At 45.8% G+C, this 24,687-nt stretch overlaps 1 protein-coding gene across 1 annotated transcript in view; it reads left to right on the top strand.

The window, feature by feature from the left end:
- The window catches only part of ROR2 (ROR family WNT receptor 2), a 160,584-nt gene that overhangs the window by 122,069 nt on the left and 13,828 nt on the right, over positions 1-24,687 (top strand). The window contains exon 5 of the mRNA XM_035099905.3: positions 16,279-16,406. Within this exon, the coding sequence (XP_034955796.2) occupies positions 16,279-16,406 (128 nt within the window). The remainder of the gene's footprint in view (positions 1-16,278; positions 16,407-24,687) is intronic.

Below are 24,687 nucleotides of genomic sequence, written 5' to 3'. Positions count from 1 at the left end.
ACGGTGTCTTATTTTCAGGGGATGTCTTAAGGCTTGGTGCTCTGTGCAATCACACATGACACTTTCTGGCACATGCAGATACAGATCAGCTGTAGCGCTGAAATCAGCTGTTCCTGGTTCAGGTGTAGCGCGCGCCCAGCGAAGTCAGCCCTGAGAAGGGAAAATGGCATTTAAAAATGCCATTTGAAGTGATTTTAGCCTGTCGCCCAGAACCGGCTGCTGCAGCGCGGAGCGCCCAGCAGCGCCCGGGGGGAGCGCCCAGCAACACGGACAGAGCGCTCAGCAGCACCAGGAGGAGCGTCCCACCGTGCCAGGCGGCGGGGTGGCAGGCCACCTTGGCATGGCGAGGAAGAGACGAGGCCGCTGGCTCGGGCGCTCCTGAGTCCTGACCCCAGCCGCTTCTACGCGGCAGCAGCAAAAGAGCCATGCGGCCACATGGAGAGGCTAGCGCCCGAGCGGGAGACGCGATCTCTGCAAAGCTCTGCACTCACTTCATCCGCCCGACGGGAAAGCGAAGTGGGGAAGAGAAAAAGAGCCGCTTCGGTTTTTTCTCTTTTTCTCTTCCCCACTTCGCTTTCCCGTCGGGCGGATGAAGTGAGTGCAGAGCTTTGCAGAGAGCGCGTCTCCCGCTCGGGCGCTCGCCTCTCCATGTGGCCGCACGTCTCTTTTGCTGCTGCCGCGTAGAAGCGGCTGGGGTCAGGACTCAGGAGCGCCCGAGCCAGCGGCCTCGTCTCTTCCTCGCCATGCCAAGGAGGCCTGCCACCCCGCCGCCTGGCACGGTGGGACGCTCCTCCTGGTGCTGCTGAGCGCTCCGTCCGTGTTGCTGGGCGCTCCGCCCGGCGCTGCTGCGCGCTGCAGCAGCCGGTTCCAGGCGGCGGGGAGGCAAGCTGAAATCACTTCAAACGGCGTTTTTAAACGCCATTTTACCTCCTGGTTCCAGGCCCCCAGTTGGCAGGCATGGGGGTATGTCTTATTTTCAGGGTATGTCTTATATTTCTCAAATGCTTAAAATTGTTGCCCTGGCTTACTTTTTGACTACGTATTAAAAAAGGGGAAACACGGTAGTTTTACATAGGCTGGGTCAGCAGAAACAGAGCTTAAGACACTGTGCCACACTAAGCCAACAGAATATTTTGGTTTCTGAATATTATGTGAATGTCCTTATTCAGTTCTTAAGCTCATTGCTTAGTACCATGTTCATGAAGCTGAATCCCTCTAGAATGTATAATGCAAATCTAAATAGATTGCCGCATATTGTATAAATCAAGTCAGTTTTTAAGAGCAGTCAAACCGATCCAACAATTTATTCTTCACAAATTCCCTTTTAAATTGCCATGTGTTTTCTGTTGACAAAACAGGGATGGAAAAAAATTGAATGTTTTTTTCTCTAAAAATCTCTCATTGTTGATTATTTGTTGAGGGAGCATTCTTCAACCGTTTTTGTAAAACAAACCAAATACTCCATCCAAAATGTATTGCCATTGTTGTTTTGACCTTGAATTGGTTGCAAATAAGTGAGCTAAAAATAACAAAGGTAATGTCAGGTGGAAGCTTTTTAATTAATGGAGGGGGGATAGTCAAGCTGTTTGCCTTTGTTTAACTTTTCCCTATATATGATAACAACAAACTTATATGAGAGTGGGTGCTTATGTACTTAAAACAGGTATAGGCAAACTTGGCCCACCAGAGGTTTTGGGACTACAAATCCCATGATGCCTAGTTAACAGGATCAGTGGTCAGGGATGATGGGAATGGTAGTCCCAAAAAATCTGGAGGGCCGAGTTTGCCTATACAGTTAAAATACCACTATCAATGCAGTGTTTCAGCAAGCTTGAGGGAACCAAAAGGTTTACAAACATCCAAAAAAAGAAAGAAAATAAAGACCAGGGGAGCCACAAAACCTTAAGAGAGGATATAAATATCTCAGTAAAGACTGGTTTGATAGGCATGGAATGCTGATTGGGCATTAGGGGAAGAAAAGAAAAAACAAGAGGAAAGGAAAATGGAAAGCAGTGTTCCATATATCTTTGGACAAATAATAAAGGTAAAGGATCCCTGGACAGTTATGTCCAGTCAAATTATGACTATGGGGTGCAGCGCTCATCTCTCTTTCAGGCTGAGGGAGCAGGCGTTTGTCCACAGACAGCTTTCCGGGTCATGTGGCCAGCATGATTAAACCGCTTTTGGCACAAAAGAACACCGTGACAGAAATCAGAGCGCACAGAAATGCCATTTACCTTCCCACCGCAGTGGTACCTATTAGTCTCCTCGCGCTGGCATGCTTTCGAACTGCTAGGTTGGCAGGAGCTGGGACAGAGCAACGGTTTGAACCGCCAACCTTTTGACTGGCAAGCCCAAGAGGCCCAGCGTTTTAGACCACAGCACCACCTGCGTTCTACTAATCTGGTAGTATTGGTTTTTGGTCAGCTGAAGGGCAAATCGGCAAACACCTGAAAATGGAAGCAATGGTGAAATAACACAAGCCCCACATAGACACAGTCACAACACTTCACGGACAATGTCCCCCGTTTTTGCTCACCACCATGAGAGTTCAGCTGCTCTCTGCCCAAGCCAAATGAGCCTCAATCTTCTCCCAAACTTGGAGCTGCAGGGTGGGGTAGTCATAGTCCCTGTGGTTTTGTGGCAGTCTTCACTCACTTCCCGCCTTAAAGGCTGGGAAGAAGACAGTGGTGGTGGTTTGGTTGCTGCGTTGCCAGTGCTTTTGCAGCATCCCATCAGCACATGGCCAAACTGAGAAGCTAGAAAGGGTGGTAGGGGGTTACTGGTTCTGGTGCAGTGGAACACCGTGATGGAAGCCAGGGTGCATGGAAACATATTGACAAGTATCAATAAATATAGATAAAAGGAAGAAAGGAGGGAGGGAAGGAAGGAAGGAAGGAAGGAAGGAAGGAAGGAAGGAAGGAAGGAAGGAAGGAAGGAACATAGCTGCCAAGTCTCCCGTTTTCCCCGGGAACCCCCATTTTTACTTACCTTTTCCCGGTGGTCCCCCGTATCACTTCATCTCCCGTTTTTCTCCGTTATTTTCTCCTGCCGGCGGCCATTTTTTTCTGATTTGCCCTTCTATGGGCACAAAAAATGGCCGCCGCCGGCTTCAAAGGTCGCATCTGCGCATGACCGGAAGTGCGTAGATGCGACTTCCAGTGTCGGTGGCGGCCATTTTGGTGCCCATAGATGGGCGGGCCGACACCGGAAGTTGCGTCGACACACTTCCGGTCATGCGTAGAAGCTACTTTTGAAGCCGGCGGTGGCCATTTTTGGTGCCCATAGAAGGGCAAAGAGACACCGGAAGTTACGTCGACGCAACTTCTGGTGTCACACGGCTGCCGGTCCTGGATTCTGCAGTCCAGGACTTGGAAGGTGAAGGAAGGAAGGAAGGAAGGAGTATTCTGAAAGCAGGCATGGCTGGATAGCTGGAATTCTGAACAGGAGTGCTCTGTTCAGCATTGCTTTGTCTTGTTTGTTCCTGTGAATGTTCATAATCCTTTCTGGTCTTTTTCAATGAAGTATTGATTTGACTTTATTTGATTTATTTTCTGACTTAAAACATCAACAACACTCAATGCGTCTTTCAGTTTAGATCTCCCCCCCCAAAAAAAGAGCTGTATTTATCCTCTTGTCACACCATAATATTCCTAGGGCCTCCTCCCAATTGCCTATACTATGGTATTCATTACAGTTGCCAATAGAAAGGAGCTTAAAGCTGATCCATAGTTTAATCTATTCTCATAAGAAATCAACGTCTGCATCCACATCTGCTTTTCACTACTGTATTGCTATCCTCGCACATGTCTACAATAGACTGATTATATGTCTCCAGCAGACTCTGTGGCCAGAGGCACCATTATTTCAATAATACAAGAACAGTGCCTTACCTCTTTTGCCAGTAGTTAATTGCATTTCTTTTTGGAAGGATTTGTTGTTCTCGGGTAGCTTAAAAAGGATGCTAAAAGTAGCTCAACTATGTGGAAGTAGAAGATACGAATGTACTGGCCTATGCAGGGATAGACAATGTGTGGCTCTCCAGATGTTGGACTCCAAATCCCTTCAACGTGTCCAGTGATGATAAGAGATGTAGTTGCAACAACATCTGAGAGCACCATGTTGGCTCCCAACATAGCGATTCACATTGGATCTGAAAATTGTAAAGATTCTATTCTATTCTATTCTTGCTAGTGAGTGTTTTTGATTTAATTAGCCATTTAATTGCTATTTTATTGCAGTCTACTGCATGCTCTGAAACAGTATGATGACCGTTATTTGCAAACTTCTGCAAAAGCAAAAAAATTGTCCTGTAGCACCTCAGGTAAAAGTAAAGGGACCCCTGACCATTAGGTCCAGTCGTGACCGACTCTGAGGTTGCGGCGCTCATCTCGTGTTATTGGCTGAGGGAGCCGGCGTACAGCTTCCAGGTCATGTGGCCAGCATGACAAAACTGCTTCTGGCGAACCAGACCAGCGCACGGAAACACTGTTTACATTCCCGCTGCAGTGGTACCTATTTATCTACTTGCACTGCGTGCTTTCGACTTGCTAGGTTGGCAGGATTTCGTGTGCATGCATACTTCGAAAGCTTATTTCCAGAACAAACTTAGTTGGTCCCTAAGGTGCTACTGGACAATTTTTTATTTATTTCAACTGCGTCAGACCAACACGGCTACCTACCTGAGTCTAGAATTCTGCCAAAGCAGTATCAGTCCACAATCGGCAACTTGGCCACTACAGATTGAGAGGCCTGCAAAAAAAAGAAACACTAAACTAAAGGAGAAGCGCAAGAGATGCATGATTTAAGTCAGGCACCCCCAAACTTCAGCCCTCCAGATGTTTTGGACTACAATTCCCATCATCCCTGACCACTGGTCCTGTTAGCTAGGGATCATGGGAGTTGTAGGCCAAAACATCTGGAGGGCCGCAGTTTGGGGATGCCTGATTTACGTGAACTAAATTTCAGATAGCAATGGCTTTTTTTCAAGGCATAGCAGCCTTGATGCAGGTTAATGTGTGGCCAGCTTCTATGTTCTAAAGCAGCTTTCCCCAAACTTGGGTGTCCAGATGTTGTTCAACTACAATCCACATCACCCCTAACCCTCAACCATGCTGGCTGGGTGTAATGGGAGGGCGGGAGCGTTTGCAAAGGTGTGTCACTGCTCTGTACTTCAAGTCTTCTACGTACTTTGCATCATGTCTGGCTAGAGCAGTGGTGACGAACCTATGGCACGCCAGAGTGGGCACTCGGAGCCCTCTCTGTGGGCATGCACACCATCGCCCCTGCAGTGCTGTTCCTGGGGGTTTTCAAAGCTGGCTCCTCCTCCCAACGCCTCTCCGGCCAGGAATCGCTCCATAGAGCATGCGCTGCCCGCAGCAGTGTCAGGTGTGATTGGTTAGTGCCACAAGCAGCAGATAGAAAGCGGCGGTAATGAGTGTGTTTTTTGGCTGAGTCAAGGGCTTTTGATAATTTGTTGGTTCCTGTGAGCTTTGTGAGTATTGTTTTCCTCTGCCTTGCATGGTGAAGTGTGTTAGTGTTTATCAGCAACAACAACCCCCCCCCCAGTATTAGCTCAACAACTGTTTGCAATCCCCCCCCCAAAAATATCTCAACAACTCCAGACACCCCCCCCCCCGGAGAAGAACTCAGGGCACTCCTCCCCCCAAAAAACTCCACAACTTTGGGCACTTTTCTTCAAGAAAAGATTAATAACTCTGGTTAATCTCACCCCATTTCCTTACGGTATATTTATTTGTATGTCCACATGCAGACAGTCATTACTACCCAATATTAAATTGCCGTGTTGGCAATAAGTGGGTTTTGGTTACAGTTTGGGCACTTGACCTCTAAAAGGTTCCCCACCACTGGGCTAGAGCACCCCCTTTCCATTGTTTCCTCTTCCATCCTGTCCAAAAATGACTGACACCACTACAGCCCACTCACAACTGTTTCAGGAGACTTGTTCTTTCCAGAATTGAGGTGAACTCCATGCTATTTGCCTTCCTTGTTCTCTCCGGCGTTGGTTGTTCCTGCAACCTCCGTACAATCAGGCAAGAGCAGTCAATTCAAATTATATTTTGTGTGATTTTGGGGTGTACGCAGCAAGAAGCAGCCTGCTTTCATTGCAAGGTGCTTGGGGCAGAAAGGGAGGTTAGGAGGAGATGCTGCAGAAATGTTTCTCCATAGAGTTTGTCCAAACTGGGGGCCCCTAAGAAGGCAGACAAGAGCAGCTTTATCTGCCTGCAGTGATAAGGAATAGACATAAAAGAAGAAAAATCCCTGCAGAGAAGCATCAGTTACACATAATATATACCAGCATCTGTCGTACTTCAGTTCTGAGTAAAATAAGCCTTCTTTATAGCATGATTTTATGTTCTCAATGTAGATTAGGCTATGTGCCTACCTATTCTCTCGCTACTGAAGACAATATAGTTATTATGTTTATATGCCCTCTGGCTCAATCACATGACAGCCTGTGTATAATATTGTACCGGGTTCTGTCTGCATTTATTCTTGCATTTATCTTGTTTGATTTGTAAAGAAAGGCTCCTTTGTTCTACAGGTATCTTTCAAACCTTTGTCTGGGTGGTATTAGTACACTACAAGCCTAATTTCACTAACCCATGAATCTAATGGCACAGAGGAAATTATCTCTGGCAAATCTTCAAATATTGCTTTGACATGGAGTCTACAGGTTTGAGTTTTATTTAATGAATGAAACAAAATCTCAGGGCCACTTAAAAAACCAGCAGCACGTTTTATCCATTAGTCACTAATTCATTAATTAGGCATCGCCTTTCCTAAATGCATTTATTGGTTCTAATGAATTGAGTAATGGTGCTGTTGAATGATGTCTTAGGAATAGGTGCTGTAGATTTTTCTCTGTGTGTTTTTGCTTACTCACTAGGAGAGCAAATTTCACTACTGTAACTGACCAACACCAGGATATATGCTATCCACAAAAAAACGGGTGAATGACTACTGCTAATTATGTAATTAGCACTGTCTCTGTACTTTCTGCATTTCGTTTCCATCTAACCTCCTCCAGGCATGTAATCCAGGATAATGCTTCATTCATCTGATGAAGTGGCCTGGAGTCCTCAAAGCTTTGCCATAATAAATTTAAGGTGCCACAAGACTTATTATTGTTTTTGTGCCAGGAGTCCTCTGGAAGATAAAATACAATTTTTCTTTAATAGGTGCCATATTTCAAATATAATTGCCCCAAAGACGCACCTTTTGAACTAACTGATGCCTTTTTTTGTTGAGTATTGCTTGTATGACTTGTATCCAAGAACGTCATCTTCTGCCTGGGCAGTGGGACTTCCTTTCCCGTTGCCCCCATGTCTGATCTGCTCCAGGCACTTGGGAGAACCAACAGTGCAGATTATTTATTTCTATACTTCTATACCAAATCTCTTAAGGAGTGTGCATCGTACATGGATGAGGGCATGGGAAGAGGAAGATGGACAAGTTGGTTGAATGCACCCATATAACTTTTCTTTGGTTAAGGAAATATACATATTTTTAAGCTTTGCTTTTATATCCCATTTTACATAGCAGAAAGTTTTGGTAATGGAGGGTAAAAAAAAATCTAGATTATTGGCCTGGTTTGCAGGCAAATCATACTAGATCGCCAGGAACAGGTGTTTGGCTTGTTTGCTCCTTCTTGCTCCCCTTACACACTCAGATATCTGGGAGCTTCCAGTTTTTACTTCATTTACTTACTGTGCTTAGCAACAGTATTCAAACTGGGCAAACCATGGTTAGCCCCCAAACCATGGTTTGCCTCCAAAGCAGAATACTTCATACCGTGCAGTGTTCGAAACTCCCATTGTTCTAGGTGCATTTTGCATAGCTGCCAAGTCTCCCGTTTTTCGCGGGAAACTACCGTATTTTGTTACCATTTCCCGCTGTTATCCCAAATTGATTATATCCCATAAAGCTCCTGCTGGCAGCCATGTACCAGCTCCCGGCTGTCTGGACATGCAGACACGGGCAGCCCGGCACTGGAAGTCGCTTCTACGCATGTCTGGACATGCATAGAAGCTACTTCCGGTGCCGCACCGCCACGTAGAAGCGACTTCTGGTGCCGCGCCGCCGCTGATCCCAGATTTTTCAAACCGGGAGTTGGAGGGTATGGCATTTTGTGACAAGGAATTTCATTAGTGTGAGCAGTTTCTGAGCTCTGGCCGCAGTACGGCGCCTAAGATTTCAGATTAACACTGCAGTACCAAAGGAAAGGAGCTTTTTCTGCCTCCCCACTTCCAGCTACCCTCTGAAGAATGGAGAAGAGACCCTCTGAAGAATATTAGGGAGATGGGCAGGGGAAGGACTGGACCATGTGAAAAATGGACATAATATTTTAGCTGCAGTTCATTCATTTTTAGCTTTGTATTCTTGTTACAAGAAAGCACACCAAGACTGCCCGTTGTTGCACCCCATAACCTGGGCTTAAGGTGCCTTTTAGCTGCTAACTTTCATATCTCTGTTTCTAACACTCTGTGACGGGGGCTGGCGATCACATGCTTGATTGCTATTCAATGTTTAAAATGAGACCCCCAGATCCTCCTTGTAGAAAGCTAGCACTTTAGGGAGAAGTTCTGGTTTGAATCCTTCTCTCTGCCTGTTAGCTTTCCATAGACAGCTATTTACAGGGAAGCTTTCAAACATGCATGCTGAAGTGGCCCTGGGAATACGTACATGAAGTTTATACTTTCAAAATGATATAATGTGTGAAGCGCCCCCCTCAGTGACTATTTAAAGTTGGCCTGTGCTGTGACTGATAAGGGTAGTTTCACAAATGGATCCCCCCCCCCTGGATTTCCCATATCCTGTAACATGAATGTAAAACTTGAATTAGCCTCAGTTTTGACTTTCAAATGACTCTCTTTGGCTAGGTTAAGCACATATAATATATCAGGCTGAGAGGAAACATATTTCAGGCTAAAAGGCACTCATAGCATCCCTTTTGGTAATTCCTTTAGAGCTGTATTTCTGGGTAATGGTATTCTCCTCTTCCTTTAAATTAAGAGGATAAGATTAATGCCCCGGACCTCTGGATCTCAAGAGCAAAATCCTAAACTTCCATGAAGGAAAGGTGGTATCTACATGTACATTGAATATATTTCAGCTTTACTCAAGCCCAGCCTGGTGTTCTGCAGATGCTGTTGGACAGGCATCCCCAAACTGCGGCCCTCCAGATGTTTTGGCCTACAACTCCCATGATCCCTAGCTAACAGGACCAGTGGTCAGGGATGGTGCGAACTGTAGTCCAAAACATCTGGAGGGCCGAAGTTTGGGGGTGCCTGCTGTTGTACTACCTGCTCCCATCATCTCTACCACTTGGTCATGCTGTTCCAGCCCCATTGAGGCATTCTGTCCACACAGGATGCAGGTGGCACTGTGGTCTAAACCACTCCCAGTCACCAGTCTAGCTGCCGCATTCTGTATTAGTTGTAGTTTCCAGGTCACCTTCAAAGGTAGCCCCACGTAGAGCACATTGCAGTAGTACAAGTGAGAGATAACTACAGCATGCACCACTCTAGCAAGACAGTCTGCAGGCAGGTAGGGTCTCAGCCTGCGTACCAGATGGAGCTGGTAGACAGCTGCCCTGGACACAGAATTGACCTGCGCCTCCCTGGACAGCTGTGAGTCCAAAATGACTCCTAGGCTGCACACCTGATCCACCAGAGGCATAGTTACCCCATTCAGGACCAGGGAGTCCTCCACACCCACCCGCCCCCTGTCCCCCAAAAAGAGTACTTTTGTCTTGTCAGGATTCAACCTCAATTTGTTAGCTGCCATCCATCCTCCAACCGCCTCCAGACACTCACACAGGACCTTCACTGCCTTCACTGGTTCTGATTTAAAAGAGAGGTAGAGCTGGGTATCATCCGCATACTGATGAACTTCCAGCCCAAAGCCCCTGATGATCTCTCCCAGTTGCGTCATATAGATGTTACCGAACACAAAGCACTTGTGACAGAAGCAGTTTGAATTCTTGTCATTACCGAGACAAAATGAAAATGATCTTTTAGGTGGCCCCTTAAGCCATGTTTTGGCTCCAAAGATGTGAAAGGTCTAGATTTCATTTCATGTTTAACCTCCGTCAAATTGGCAGTCTCTGGTTTGAAACTGAGTCACTACCGTGTGGTTAAGTGAAAAGTACGTACATGAACTCTTTGTGAACCGGGAATGAGGCTGTTCCTGTTTTGTTACATTGGTTCCCCTTTCTGTTTAGCGCCACACTCTGTGATGACTTTAGTTATTGTAAAGTGTATTGAATACCTGTCAGGGAGAGAAGAAATTGCCCTAATTGGTGCTTCTGCTGAAGTTTTGTTGGGAAACAATAACTCCACGTGTGCAGAAAAGGCTTCATTTTCAAAAAAAATATTCCATCCTATATAAATAAAGGTAAAGGTAAAGGGACCCCTGACCATTAGGTCCAGTCACGACCAACTCTAGGGTTGCGGCACTCATCTTGTGTTATTGGCCGAGGGAGCCAGTGTACAGCTTCCAGGTCATGTGGCTAGCATGACAAAGCCGCTTCTGGCAAACCAGAGCACGCAGAAACGCCGTTTACCTTCCCTATTTATCTATTTGCACTTTCAGGTGCTTTCAAACTGCTAGGTTGGCAGGAGCTGGGACCGAGCAACGGGAGCTCACCCCATTGCAGGGATTTCAACAGCCAACCTTCTGATTGGCAAGCCCTAGGCTCAGTGGTTTAACCCACAGCGCCACCCGCATCCCAGTTAAATACATTATATTAAATTATAGGTGTCTGTGCTCAACATTTCCTACATCCATTTTGTTCCTTGATCATTTTCTATGAACTTGGCTGACCTAAAGCTTGCAAATACCATTGTGCTGTTCTTGGCCATAATTGCAGCAATAATTACAACAATGCAACCGCCTAATTGCTACAACAAACCATACATTTATTGTAGCCCATCTTTGACCTTCTCTGCAAAGTTAACAAATTCATTTTAAGTAATCAAGAATCTGACAGAAGCTGAAAGTCTTCATACCATCCCTCCTGTGCTGCATCTCTTGGGCAAGAAGGACAAATGTCGATACTCTGGCTTAAGAATAGGAGACCTTCCTTCCGGCTTAGCCAAGCAATTGCTGACTAAAATGGCAGGGGGAATGCAGTAGTGACTAAATCAAAACTTGCTTATAAGTTTTAACTTCTTTACAGGTATCCATGAAACCAAGAGAAAGGCAGACGCGGGACTTTCAGGACTGACCTTGTATTTCCCTTGAACTTCAGGATCTATCAGCTAGAGCAGGGGTGTCCAAACTTTTTTCAAAGAGGGCTAGATTTGATGAAGTGAACATGCGTGAGGGCTGACCATTTTGATTGTTCCCCCAGAGTTTTTGACCTTTTTAAAGGATTGAATCCTTAGGAAATGCCTTTTGGAATAGCAGAAACTAGGTTCACAGGCAGAACAGGGAGCCACATGGCAGGCGGGAGTGAGAAATGAACAGCGGGTGGCAGCGTGAGCCTAATGGTGGCCGGGAGAGTGAGCAACACACCAGGCACCTGCGCGAGTCAACCAGTGGCAGGGATACAGAGCGGCAGGCGGCTGGCAAACCGCAGCATCTAAACACCCAGGGTGACCGCCTCACACACTATGAGCCAGTTAAACAACAACAACCATGGGAAAAGCCCCGAACAAAAAACAACCTCACGTTCTAAATCCAAGAGGCATCAGACAGAGACCTTTATGAAACAATAGGGGGGGGGGAGAAAGGGTGTGTGTGTGTGTGTGTGTGTGTGTCCATGACGTGAGCCCTCTCTGCAATATCAGCAGATCGATCCCTGCTTTTTCACAAATGCACCCATGGACAGCATGTTCGATGGTTTTTATATACATGTTGTTGTTTAGTCGTTTAGTCGTGTCCGACTCTTCGTGACCCCATGGACCAGAGCACACCAGGCACTCCTGTCTTCCACTGCCTCCCACAGTTTGGTCGGACTCATGTTGGTGGCTTCGAGAACACTGTCCAGCCATCTCGTCCTCTGTCGTCCCCTTCTCCTTGTGCCCTCAATCTTTCCCAACATCAGGGTCTTTTCCAGGGAGTCTTCTCTTCTCATGAGGTGGCCAAAGTATTGGAACCGCAGCTTCACGATCTGTCCTTCCAGTGAGCACTCGGGGCTGATTTCCTTCAGAATGGATAGGTTTGATCTTCTTGCAGTCCATGGGACTACATAGGTGTCCGTAAAGACGAGAATGTAAATAGTTTCCTACACACTGAAATGTTAATGTAAAAGCAGAGCGTCGTATGTTTGGCAGCCTTTGGCTGCGGAGCCAAGAAAACAGACCTCAAAACTCGGGCACGCGAGAGGATTTGCAGCAAAAGTTGACTCGCTACCAGTCGTGATGCAAATTGGGGTTTTTGAGCAAGCACAGGGGAGGATTTATTTGTTTACACGTCCATACAGGTACATACATACATCCATGCATGCTGGGGTGTCTGACTGCACCGGGAAGACCACAGCGAATGGGTGGGTTTACCGCAGCCAGGCAGTGATATAAGGTGAATGGCTGTGCACAGGAAGGTGAACGAGGTTCCTGGGGCTTCGGCCCCTGATCCTTGCGGATGGCACCTGCTGAGCTTCCGCTGCAGAATCCCCCTCTCGCTTCACCTTGCCTGCTTTGTCCGCCTCGCACCTGCGTGCTGAGCTCCTGAGGAACAGTGCAGCAAGAACAGTACCACCCAAGCAACCAATCACGCAGCGCCACTGCCAGAGACGCACCAATCGCAAACTGCCCTGACCGCCTCTAACCTTCCTTGGCGGAGCATTGGCTCCAGGGGAGAGTAAGCAGAGCAGCAGGCGCTCAGGGGCAGCAACAGATTTTTCCAAATTGCCCGTGGGGCCATTTTAAAGCGGGACGCAGGACGCAATTGGCCCCCGAGCCAGACTTTGAACATGCCTGAGCTAGAGGAACGTGCAGAAGACATACACTTGAAACTAAAGACCACAGTGTCCCTGAGAAGCTGCCGAGCATTGGAGTTTGCTTACAGTACCAAACTTGAGCTGAGCTCACAAACCTTTCACACAAAAATCCATTCCTGGCTACCCCCAGTCTTTCTTTCTTTCTTTTATAATTATTTTTATTAAAGATTTTCTTGGGTTACAAAGGTAGTGCAATGTCTCATTTTTTTCCATGCATCATTTTTACACATCAATTTTACTTGTTGAGACATTATGAGGAAGGGGGGGGAAAGCGGTGGGTCGGATGGGGAGTTGGGTGTGGTGGATTGCCGATGTTTCTGTTTTTCTTGATATGTGTAGGGGTTCGGCGTCAGCGTCGTTTGTGCAGGTTCTCTGTTGTTTGTTCGTGTTTCTTTGTTGGTGAGAGAGGTCAGGATTTGTCTTAGAATGTGGTTGTTCATTTGTGGTTGGCTGTGATGATCCTTAGTTTCTTGCGTGAGTGGGGAGGGAGGGTGTTTTGATTAGGTTAGCCATATTGATTTGTATGCTGACGGTAAGTTTTTGTCATTGTCCTGTTGGGCTGTATATGTGATGAAGGGGAACCATACTGGGGTGAAGGCCAGTCTTTCTAAATTTCAGAAGTCTAAGTAAGTGCACAATGGCGGTGCTTATTTTATTGTTGCTCTCGTGTCAAACAACTGGATAATCTGAAATCCTTGCCTATCTAGTACAAATTGGTCAGAGATCTATCTTCTGTCCACCTCTGCACTAAACAGTAAAGAATGGTGGGAGTGTAAATATGTAATAAAAAAAAAAATCGGCAAAGGTTGTTTAAGGAGATAGCAGAAATCACTGGGTTAAAGCTGACCAAAAGTCCAGAGGTAGCATTATTCTCAATTTAGGATGGGGTGGAAGGTTCCCAGGCTATGAAGGACTTGCTCACAAATTTATTGACAGCTGCACAAATTATTATAGCTAGGAAGTGGAACGGGCAAACAGAATATAAAATGGAAGAATGGTATAAGGAGGTGTGGGATATGGCTGTTAATGATAAATTAACATGTGGCATTAAGCTAAGATGGGGAATATGCAGGAGAATTGATTTTGAGGAGATATGGAGGGTGTTTGTATAATTTGTACTGTTAAAATGGAAAGGGGTCAACCATTGCAAGAGGTGTTGAAATTTTGGGAGGTTGGATAGTTGTAACGGAATGGTCTTGGTGTCGGGGTGCACATGTTTATTCTAATTTATTTATGATTATTACTTTGTTTAAAAAAATGTATAAAATGTAAATACAGTCGTACCTTGGAAGTCGGACGGAATCCATTCCAGAAGTCAGTTCTACTTCCAAAATGTTCAGAAACCAAAGAGTGGCTTCTGATTGGTTGCAGGAAGCTCCTGCGGCCAATCAGAAGCCCCATCGGACACCTCTGGGTTTACAGCGACCAATCAGAAGCCCCAACACTCACCTCTGGGTTTACAGCGTTCGGGAGCCAAAACATCCCAAGCACCAAGGCATTCAGGATCCAAGGTACGACTGTAAATGTATAAAATATAAATAATATAAAATGGAAAGAAGAAAAATAAATAAATAAACAGTAAAGAAGCAACTGACTTGTTCAGTTTATCAGACTCTGACGCCTTCTGTGCATCTTAGGTGCAACAAGGATGTCCATGACTGCAAAATGAGCTGTTTTTCTGTGCTGATAAGGCTGCAGCTGAAATGAACCTTTTATCTGCAGCAAATTGAAATATGTCTTGTTCGGTCTCCCAGTCCTGTGCATCAAGCCCCAGCCAAGTTTGATAGGACACAAGTCTTTTGTGCTGTTTTTGACCAGTGCTGCTCAGCTCATTGAGTGACTTAGCTCAAGGTCTAGCACTGATAAGGCCAAAAGAATGTATCACTTCTCAGCTGGCAGGTGTCCTGCATGAACCATTTCTCAGGTATCAAAGGCATGTCTCGCCAGAGTGGTGCATGCCCTGATTATCTCCCGCTTGGACTACTACAATGCGCTCTATGTGGGGCTACCTTTGAAGGTGACCTGGAAACTACAATTAATCCAGAATGCGGCAACTAGACGGGTAACTGGGAGTGACCACCGATACCATATAACACCAGTCCTGGAAGACCTACATTGGCTCCTAGTACGTTTCCGAGCAAAATTCAAAGTGTTGGTGCTGACCTTTCAAGCCCTAAACGGCCTCGGCTCAGTATACCTGAAGGAGCGTCTCCACCCCCCATCGTTCTGCTCTGAGGTCCAGCTCTGAAGGCCTTCTGGCGGTTCCCTCACAGCGAGAAGTGAGGTTACAGGGAACCAGGCAGAGGGCCTTCTTGGTGGTGGCGCCCTCCCTGTGGAACGCCCTCCCATCAGATGTCAAGGGAATAAAGAACTACCTGACTTTTAGAATGCATCTGAAGGCAGCCCTGTTTAGGGAAGTTTTTAATGTTTGATGTTTTCTCGTGTTTTTAATATTCTGTTGGGAGCCGCCCAGAGTGGCTGGGGAAACCCAGCCAAATGGGTGGGGTATAAATATTATTATTATTATTATTATTATTATTATTATTATTATTATTATTATTATCTTCTTTCATAGTCTTAGTAACTGGCCATCCCTAGCATTAAAAGGAATGTCTTTCTTTTTTCTAGCAATGGTACTCTGGAGCAACTCCATTTAAGTTGGATACATTAAGCAGATTTTTAGCAGCCCAGACAGTAATTCAACATAATGCAGAAGAAATAAAAGAATTTGGCATTAAATCTAACTTTAGACGGGGGTCGGAGAGAAGGACGTTTAAGCCCTGATTTCATTCTGTTTATCTAAGCCATAGTTCAGAATTATGCCATATTTTAATTAAATCTTGGCAAGGCCTCTTTTGCTATTCGCTTGCAGGAAATGAAGAATTGCAGGAGGAGGCAGGAGAGGAGAAACAACTGCTTGCCTAATTGCATCGCATGCTGTTAAATGCCAGCAATGTATTACGAGGTGTAACACGATACACATTGTGGTCTCAGTTGGGCAGCCTTTTAATAGAATAACCTGCCACATCCCATTATCATTAGCATAGGATTTCTTAGATAATTCTTGTTTTCACTTTAAAAGGGTTCCCCTCCTCCCTTCCTTGAATTAATATGTTCATTGATGCCCTTCTTGTTTCCAGAAACATTGTCTAGTGAAAACTTGAGGTGAGAGACCCGTATCTGGAGGAATGAAAAATGTCAGATTTAACATTTCTCTGCTGCTGTTGAAGGACATATTTCTTTAAAATTCATCAGGGACAAGGCAGACATCTGCAGATGTACTTACAGGCTCCCCAATTTGTCTTTTGCAGGGAAGATTACCACGAAGATGGGTTTTGCCAGCCTTACAGGGGAATTGCTTGCGCTCGCATCATTGGAAACAGGACTATTTACGTGGATTCCCTCCAGATGCAAGGGGAAATCGAGAACCGAATCACTGGTAAGCCTGCGTGCCTCTATCCTTGTCCGAAAACATTGTATTTCATGCGAAAGCCTGAAATCCAATTTTAACACTGTAATGAATGGAAATCAATCTGGGAACAGCTTTTTACAGCCTGCATCACAGAATGAATTGTGGCAGTGTGTTTTCCCTATTACGCAGTAGCTTTTGCAGTCCTCCTAAGGTGGAATTTGAAGTGCAAGGAATCGCTCTCAGGGCTTTAATATATGTCTGGGGAAGGGTTTCTTCCCTTCACTTTAGTTCCTGCTTTGGGGCAACAGGAGTACAACTCTAGCCTGAATGTAGAGCTGTCCACACAAAAAAAGAAACCTCTTTTGGAGTGATGTTTTTTCCAGGGTTAAAGTGTTTGCTTGTGTTGGGAAGCAGTGACCCCAGGTCAAGAAGAGGATGCTTCAATTCATCTACGGCAGACACCTTTGCCAACCTGCATGAATAATTGGGTGTTATCTCATATGATGGCACCTTGATGAACATGATCTTGTTCACTTCTTATAGGACAGGCACATCTAACAGGTAGATCGTGATCTACTGGTAGATCACCGGAAGTCTGTGGTAAATCACTGGTAGATCACTGGCTCCCCCGAAAGAAGCTCAACAACGTTGTCCCCCCTAAAAAAAGCACAGCATTTTTGCCCTGCATCCCTTAAAAATGGGCTTTCCTCCTCCCTAAAAAAAGCTCAACAACTTGAACCCCTTGAGTAGATTGCAGTGTCTTGGGAGTTGGCCACCCCTGTTATAGGACACAGTGATTTGGAGTATCTGGATTAACTCTTGAGGTGCAATGATGTCTTGTGTGTTGCAGGGGGAGATTGAAATTCATGAGGTTTCTGTCTGCTCACGTTGTGTTATTCTGTGGCAGGGCTGGTGACAGACTTTAGCACGAAGGGGACGGCAGAAGACGAGATGGTTGGACAGTGTTCTTGAAGCTACCAACATGAGTTTGACCAAAATGCAGGAAGCAGTGGGAGACAGGAGTCGGACATGACTAAACAACAAACAAACAAGCAAACAAACAAACAAACAAACCATGGTACTGAGGAGGATCTCACCCCTCCAAAAACAAACAAACCACAAGGCCTCTGCCCAGTGATTTTGCCCACCATCATGCCCTGTAGGGCTCCTGGATGTCTCTTAGTGGTGGGCAGTGGTGGCACTTTTGTATTTTGAGTAGCCAAATAGCATGGCAGATCACAGCTTAGTAGTGTTTCATTGTTGTTGTTGTTTAGTCGTGTCCGACACCAGGCACTCCTGTCTTTCACTGCCTCCCGCAGTTTGGTCAGACTTATGTTCGTAGCTTCGAGAACACTGTCCAACCATCTCGTCCTCTGTCGTCCCCTTCTCCTTGTGCCCTCCATCTTTCCCAACATCAGGGTCTTTTCCAGGGAGTCTTCTCTTCTCATGAGGTGGCCAAAGTATTGGAGCCTCAGCTTCACGATCTGTCCTTCCAGTGAGCACTCAGGGCTGATTTCCTTAAGAATGGATAGGTTTGATCTTCTTGCAGTCCATGGGACTCTCAAGAGTCTCCTCCAGCACCATAATTCAAAAGCATCAATTCTTCGGCGATCAGCCTTCTTTATGGTCCAGCTCTCACTTCCATACATCACTACTGGGAAAACCATAGCTTTAACTATACGGACCTTTGTCGGCAAGGTGATGTCTTTGCTTTTTAAGATGCTGTCTAGGTTTGTCATTGCTTTTCTCCCAAGAAGCAGGCGTCTTTTAATTTCGTGACTGCTGTCACCATCTACTGTAATCATGGAGCCCAAGAAAGTAAAATCTCTCACTGCCTCCATTTCTTCCCCTTCTACTTGCAGTCCATGGGACTCTCAAGAGTCTGCTCCAAAGACTCTTGGGACCAGTGATGGGACCCAGTGGCCATGATCTTGAGCTCCAGACCATATTTTGCACTCTCATCTTTCAGTGTCACTAGCACCCGCCACTGGAAGCAGCATCATAGGTGGACAATGTCGGTCTCTATGTCGGTCTCTCTGGAACTCCTTGCCTATTGAGACCAAGCGGACACCTTCGCTGCTAAAAACATTCAGATTCAGGTTAACACCAACCTATCTAGATGCTTAGAGAGTGGAGGTAATTTTAATCTGTTTTAGTATTTTAACTTTTTAGGGTTGAAAGTAGGGTTGTGATTTTTCTTGATGTTATTCTTGTATCTTTGTAAACTGCTTTGAGGTTTTTTATAATCAAAACAGTATATAATTTTTATATAAAAGGGACGTGGGTGGCGCTGTGGTCTAAACCACTGAGCCTCTTGGGCTTTCCGATCAGGATGTCATCAGTTCGAATCCCTGCGACAGGGTGAGCTCCCGTTGCTCTTTCCCAGCTCCTGCCAACCTAGCAGTTCGAAAGCACACCAGTTAAAGTAGATAAATAGGTGCCACTGTGACGGGAAGGTAAACGGCATTTCCATTCACTCTGGTCTCAGTCATGGTGTTCTGTTGTGCCGGAAGCGGTTTAGTCCTGCAGAACGCTGTCTGCGGACAAACGCCGGCTCCCTTGGCCTGAAAGCAAGATGAGTGCCACACCCCATGGTCGCCTTTGACTGGACTTAACCATCCAAGGGTCCTTTACCTTTACCTAATAATTAAGAATAATGATACAATGTTCTTTAACCTCCCTACAGCTAATTCAACGATCTTGCAAAGCAGTTACATACCTGAGTAGTGCACTAATACCTCAGGTTGCGAATGTGATCTGTGTGGGAGGCGCGTTTGCAACCCACAGCGCCACGTCTGTGCACGGGCATGAGCGATTCTGCACTTCTGCGCAGGCACATGATGTCATTTTTGCGTTCATGCGCATGTGCGAGCGCCGAAACCCAGAAGTAACCCATTGCGGTACTCCTGGATTCGGCACGGAGTGCAACCCAAACACGCATAACCCACAGCGTATGCAACCCGAGGTATGCCTCTATTTGGATTAAAATACCTGTCAACACTGGGATTCACTGTGCAACCTTTTGTTTTGTTTTTAACTATTTGTATCTGTGGGTTAAACCACTGAGCCTAGGGCTTGCTGATCAGAAGGTCAGCGGTTTGAATCCCCGCAACAGGGTGAGCTCCCGTTGCTCAGTCCCAGCTCCTGCCAACCTAGCAGTTCGAAAGCACGTTAAAGTGCAAGTAGATAAATAGGAACTGCTACAGCAGGAAGGTAAACGGCATTTCCGTGTGCTGCTCTGGTTCGCCAGAAGTGGCTTTGTCATGCTGGCCACATGACCTGGAAGCTATACGCCGGTTCCCTCGGCCAATAATGCGAGATGACTTTACCTTTACCTATTTACCCTCTGTAGTCTGCTGCAAAAAATGAAATGCTTGCTATGGTGGATCTCTTCCAGGAAGCACCTTCCTCAGCCTTATGTCCACCAGATGTTTAGGACTCAAAGCTCAAAACTTCCATCTTCTCTGACCACGTGGCCGAGTCTGATGAAAGTTGGAATCTAAAACATCTGGATGGTGATAGGTTGGGGAAGGCTGCCTGGGACTCTGTGATAGAGCGCACATTTGGCATGTACCGAGTTCCAGGTCCAATTCCCAGCATCCCAGGTTAGGGCTGGAAAAATCTGTCTGAAACCTGGGAGAGGAACTGCCAGCCAGCTCCTATGTTTCTGTGCTCCTATTCAGAGTTTTACGTAGGGTGTATATTTGCTTTTATTTAATAGGTTTTCGCAGCAAAGGCTCAGGCTCCTGTTGTACACCAGTGATTTTTCAGACAACTCTGCAGTTACATACAAAGGGTCCAGTGATTCAGTATGCATAGTTATCGGGGCTTGTAATAAGCCACAATCCAGAGAACCGTGCTCCTCCACATGTAGAAACAAGAACAGCTGTGCTCTGCGAAAAAGACATGAGCAAACTTGAATGCAGGAGATGCACACAGTAATCCAAATGGGCTGCTTACATGTGTCTATAAATGAACTGCAGAAATAACCAAGGCTTTCTAGCTTTCTCCTCGGTCTTGCCATCGTAGCTTCCACAGGTGAAGAGTTAAGCCAGGAAAAACTAGAATGAGCACTCCAGATGCATACCCTGATGGGATGTGGGTGACGCTATGGTCTAAACCACTGAGCTTCTTGGGCTTGTCGATCGTAAGGTCCATGGCTTGAATCCCTGCAACGGAATGAGCTCCTGTTGCTCTGTCCCAGCTCCTGCCAACCTAGCAGTTCGAAAGCACACCAGTGTGAGTAGATAAATAGGTACCTCTGCGGTGGGAAGGGAAACGGTGATTCCATGTGCTCTGGTTTCCATCACGGTGTCCCATTGTGCCAGAAGTTATTGTTAGGTGCATTATGAGACATCCGCCAACTTCCAACCATGGATACCAGCAGCCTTCAAGCAAGCGAACTTGCCTTATGATCACTCCATAGCATCCCACTGCCAGAGGATTGCCTCCTTCCATTCACCACTTTGCCTCCTCCAAGTGGAAGAAACCTGGGCAGTGCTGAATGTCACATCCATTGCCAGGTGTGTCCTGCTGGAAATAGAAATAGAAAAGGGCTTTCTGCTTTTTATATCCACTCAGTTGCCAAGTGCTTTTGTGACATCACAAGAAACCCACAGCCAATGGCAACAGCTGGGGAGGCATCATCTTCATTGCTTTGAGCCTCACAATGGCGGGTGGACCTATCAGTGACTGTGTGCTTGTTTGTTTGAGACAGATGGCGCTGTGGTCTAAACCACTGAGCCTCTTGGGCTTGCCGATCAGAAGGTTGCCGGTTCGAATCCATGCGACGGGGTGAGCTCCCGTTGCTCTGTCCCAGCTCCTGCCAACCTAGCAGTTCGAGAGCACACCAGTGCAAGTAGGGTACCGCTGCGGTAGAAAGGTAAACAGTGTTTCCGTGTGCTCTGGTTTCTGTCACGGTGTCCCGTTGTGCCAGAAGTGGTTTAGTCATGCTGGCCACATGACTCAGAAAAGCTGCCTGTGGACAAACGCCGGCTCCCTTGGCCTGAAAGCGAGATGAGCATCACAAACCCATAGTCTCCTTTGACTGGACTTAACCGTCCAGAGGTCCTTTAACTTCTACCTTATTATCTGATGGTCCCCTTGCCCCCTTGGAAAACACTTTTGAAGGCATGGGATCCTGAAAGTCTGCAGATTTGGGACACTTGTCATATTGAGACAGTTCTTTATTATGCATTGTTTTGAAAGAATAGACGTTCCCTCCTATCGTTGCGCCAGATATTTTGGGTCGATAAGTAGTTCACTGTAAAGTCTGTTCGATGTAAAAGCATAAGAATCAAACGTAAGGTGGCAAATCTTAGAATGGGAGAACTAGAACAAGGTTATTTTTGTTCTAGGCAGTTTTCTGGCAGTTCTTTTTTTAAAAAAAGGAAAAAAGAAAAGGAAGCCTACATATGTAACCATTATATTAGTTTTTAATTTAAGCCAGTGAAGCATGTACCTATGGGGATGGAAAATAGTGACACCTGCAGTCCAAACAGGAAAATTAATTTTATAAGACTGCTTCAAGCACTGTGGTAGTAAAACTCTTCAGTGTAAAGTGTGAAGCATCTCTGAAATATCTCTCTCTCTTTTGCAAAAAAAAAAATAGAAAGAAAGGGGAGACAAAGACTGTGCTTTTGTCTTTTTTTCTGTCTTTAAACTTCCTGTGCCCTTCTGCAATTCAGAATAATAATAATAATAATAATAATAATAATAATAATAATAATAATAATAAATACCCCGCCCCCGCTGAGGTCGTGTGGCATGGCTTCTTTAAGCCCAGCTGACTCGTATATTTTATCTGTGCAATACACCTCTTATTACTGCTTCTGGCACTGAAGAAAACTGCCATGGGTTCCTATGCTTCTAAGAGTAGCCATCGGCAAATCTATTATCGATGTTTAGGGAAGTCAGTATTGAAATAAGCTGCTTTGCAGTACTGGAAAGGAGTTGTGTGCCTTGCCATATATTGCTAAAACTCCATCTTCATGCACCCGATTTCAATGGGAGTGCTATATTCTGCTTCAATGCCTGTACGACAGAGGACGAGATGGTTGGATAGTGTTCTCAAAGCTACGAACATGAGTTTGACCAAACTGGCGTGCTCTGGTCCATGGGGTCACGAAGAGTTGGACACGACTAAACGACTAAACAACAACAACAAAAAGAATTATTTGCTAGGCAATTGATGGCAAAAATATACAAAGGGTGGATGTTATCTTGCTTAATCTGCCCAATGCATATACAGGTCAAGATGTTTTGCAAACAAGTTCAGACATCGGCCAGTAGTGAGCAAGGAGATTCCATATCCAAGCATCTCTTACAGGAGATACAAAACATGAAAGAACTAGTTTGTATTGAGCTGTGAACCTTCTGAACCACTAGATCTAATTTTCTGACTTGTAACAGGGTGCACTGAGTTATTCCTGGCCAAAGAATAGCACCGTGCATTTTTCTACAAGGACAGCTCTGAGTGTTGGTTGTGGCATGCTCCTTTCAAGCATCCAGCGTCTCTCTACCCAAGAGACTGGGGCCCATTGAAGACCAGCCTCGCATCATACCCACCACAGCTGGTTCATTCTCTGGTGCTTTTCCTTGTACAGCTGGCACAGCTATGACTGCACTGTCCAGAAGATTACTGAAATAACTGCATGGGATTATTTCTGTAGTGTTTCTCATTTATATGCCCCATCTGTTTAGCTCTCTAGACATCTTCCATTTCCACTGCACAAAATGTTGTTGTTGTTGTTGTTGTTGTTGTTGTTGTTGTTGTTGTTGTTATTTATTGAATTTATATACCGCCCTATACCTGAGGGTCTCAGGGCAGCTCACAGAATAAAAATCAAAATATAAAACCACAAAATTAACAACAACAACTCAGTAGCCACCCCCCAAAAAAACCGTAATTTAAAAGCGTATAAGATGTAAATTGGATCAACCAAACGCCTGGTTAAAAAGGAACACTTTTGCCTGGTGCCTAAAGGTGTGTAATGAAGGCGCCAGGCGAACTTCCCAGGGTAGAGCATTTCACAGATGGGGAGCCACTGCAGAGAAGGCCCCGTTCTCGTGTTGCCACCCTCCGGACCTCTTGAGGAGGAGGCGGCACACAAAGGAGGGAAGGCCTCAGATGGTGATCTCAGAGTCTGGGTAGGTTCATATGGAAAGAGGCGGTCCTTGAGGTATTGTGGTTCTTACTTAGCAGTTGGCAACTTCTATAGATTACTAGCTGGCCCTGCCATGCGTTGCTGTGGTTAATCCCTGTGACTGCCCCACCCTGTGCCGATCCATGACGTATCCCGCCCCCACCCCCGGCTGATCCCTTTGATTCCCCCCCCACCCTGTCCCTGCCCATGACTTATCACACCCTCTCTTCCCCCCACCCCCGGCTCATCCCTGTGACTGGTCCCACTGTGTCTTGACCTATCCCGTCCCCTCCTCCCCCCAACCCCCACCAGGCAAGTCAGTACCTCCATTCGACCTAGTCTGTAAAGGCTTCGGCCTAGTATGTAAACGGGAGCCGAGGTGCTGTTGAGAGGGAAGGTTTTATAGGTGCAGTACCAGTGTAGCCGCCGCTAGAGGGCACTGGTTTGCAACCTGGTTCTTTTCCCAGCTTGCACTTTTGGCTGAGTGGTGCGTTTTGAAACACGGGGTTTTTTTTGGGGGGGAGTTTTCCTGGCACAAGTGTGACATCTTTCTTAGCAAACTTTCCTATAGCCTTCGGACATTCCATGTGATGTTGTGTCAAAATTTCACCTCAATCAGTCAAACGGTTTTGTTGAACATTGGAGACGAAGGAACATACCCAGTTTACATTTTTATATATAGAGAGCATAGGGCAAGTGTACAAACCTTTTCCCATTAATCAGCTTTAGGGATTTTTTTGTAAACTTGTCCTCAGTCCTGGAGGTGTAGAAAACTGTAAAATGTAAACTGATGAGCAGTATACGGATACGCGATTGTAGCAGGTGGCCAAATTGTGGTTGCACTTTCAGAAATTGCTTGATGACTGCATTGTAAACTCACATTTGCATATGTGATCACATGATGAAATTGGTGTGTGCATGTATGACCTGAGACTGCCCACATGTAGGCTGTTAAGTCTCAATGCTTTTATTGACAGATTCCTTCTGTTGATTCCCAATGTGAACCATTTGTGTTTGTTTGTTTGTTGTTTGTTGTTTGTTGTTTGTTGTTTGTTTTGTTTTGTTTCTCTTTTGTTAATATTGTTTTCTAGATATGAATGCTGTCATACTTTGTGATTCCTATAATATGATTTTCGGTGTAACTGATGTTTAGCTTATTTTTT

The sequence above is a fragment of the Zootoca vivipara genome, chromosome 10, assembly GCF_965207765.1.
Source record: "Zootoca vivipara chromosome 10, rZooViv2.hap1.1, whole genome shotgun sequence".
Classification (NCBI taxonomy): domain Eukaryota; kingdom Metazoa; phylum Chordata; class Lepidosauria; order Squamata; family Lacertidae; genus Zootoca; species Zootoca vivipara.
The sequence above is the reverse complement of the archived record's forward strand: the minus strand, read 5'-3'. Positions and strand labels throughout refer to the sequence as shown.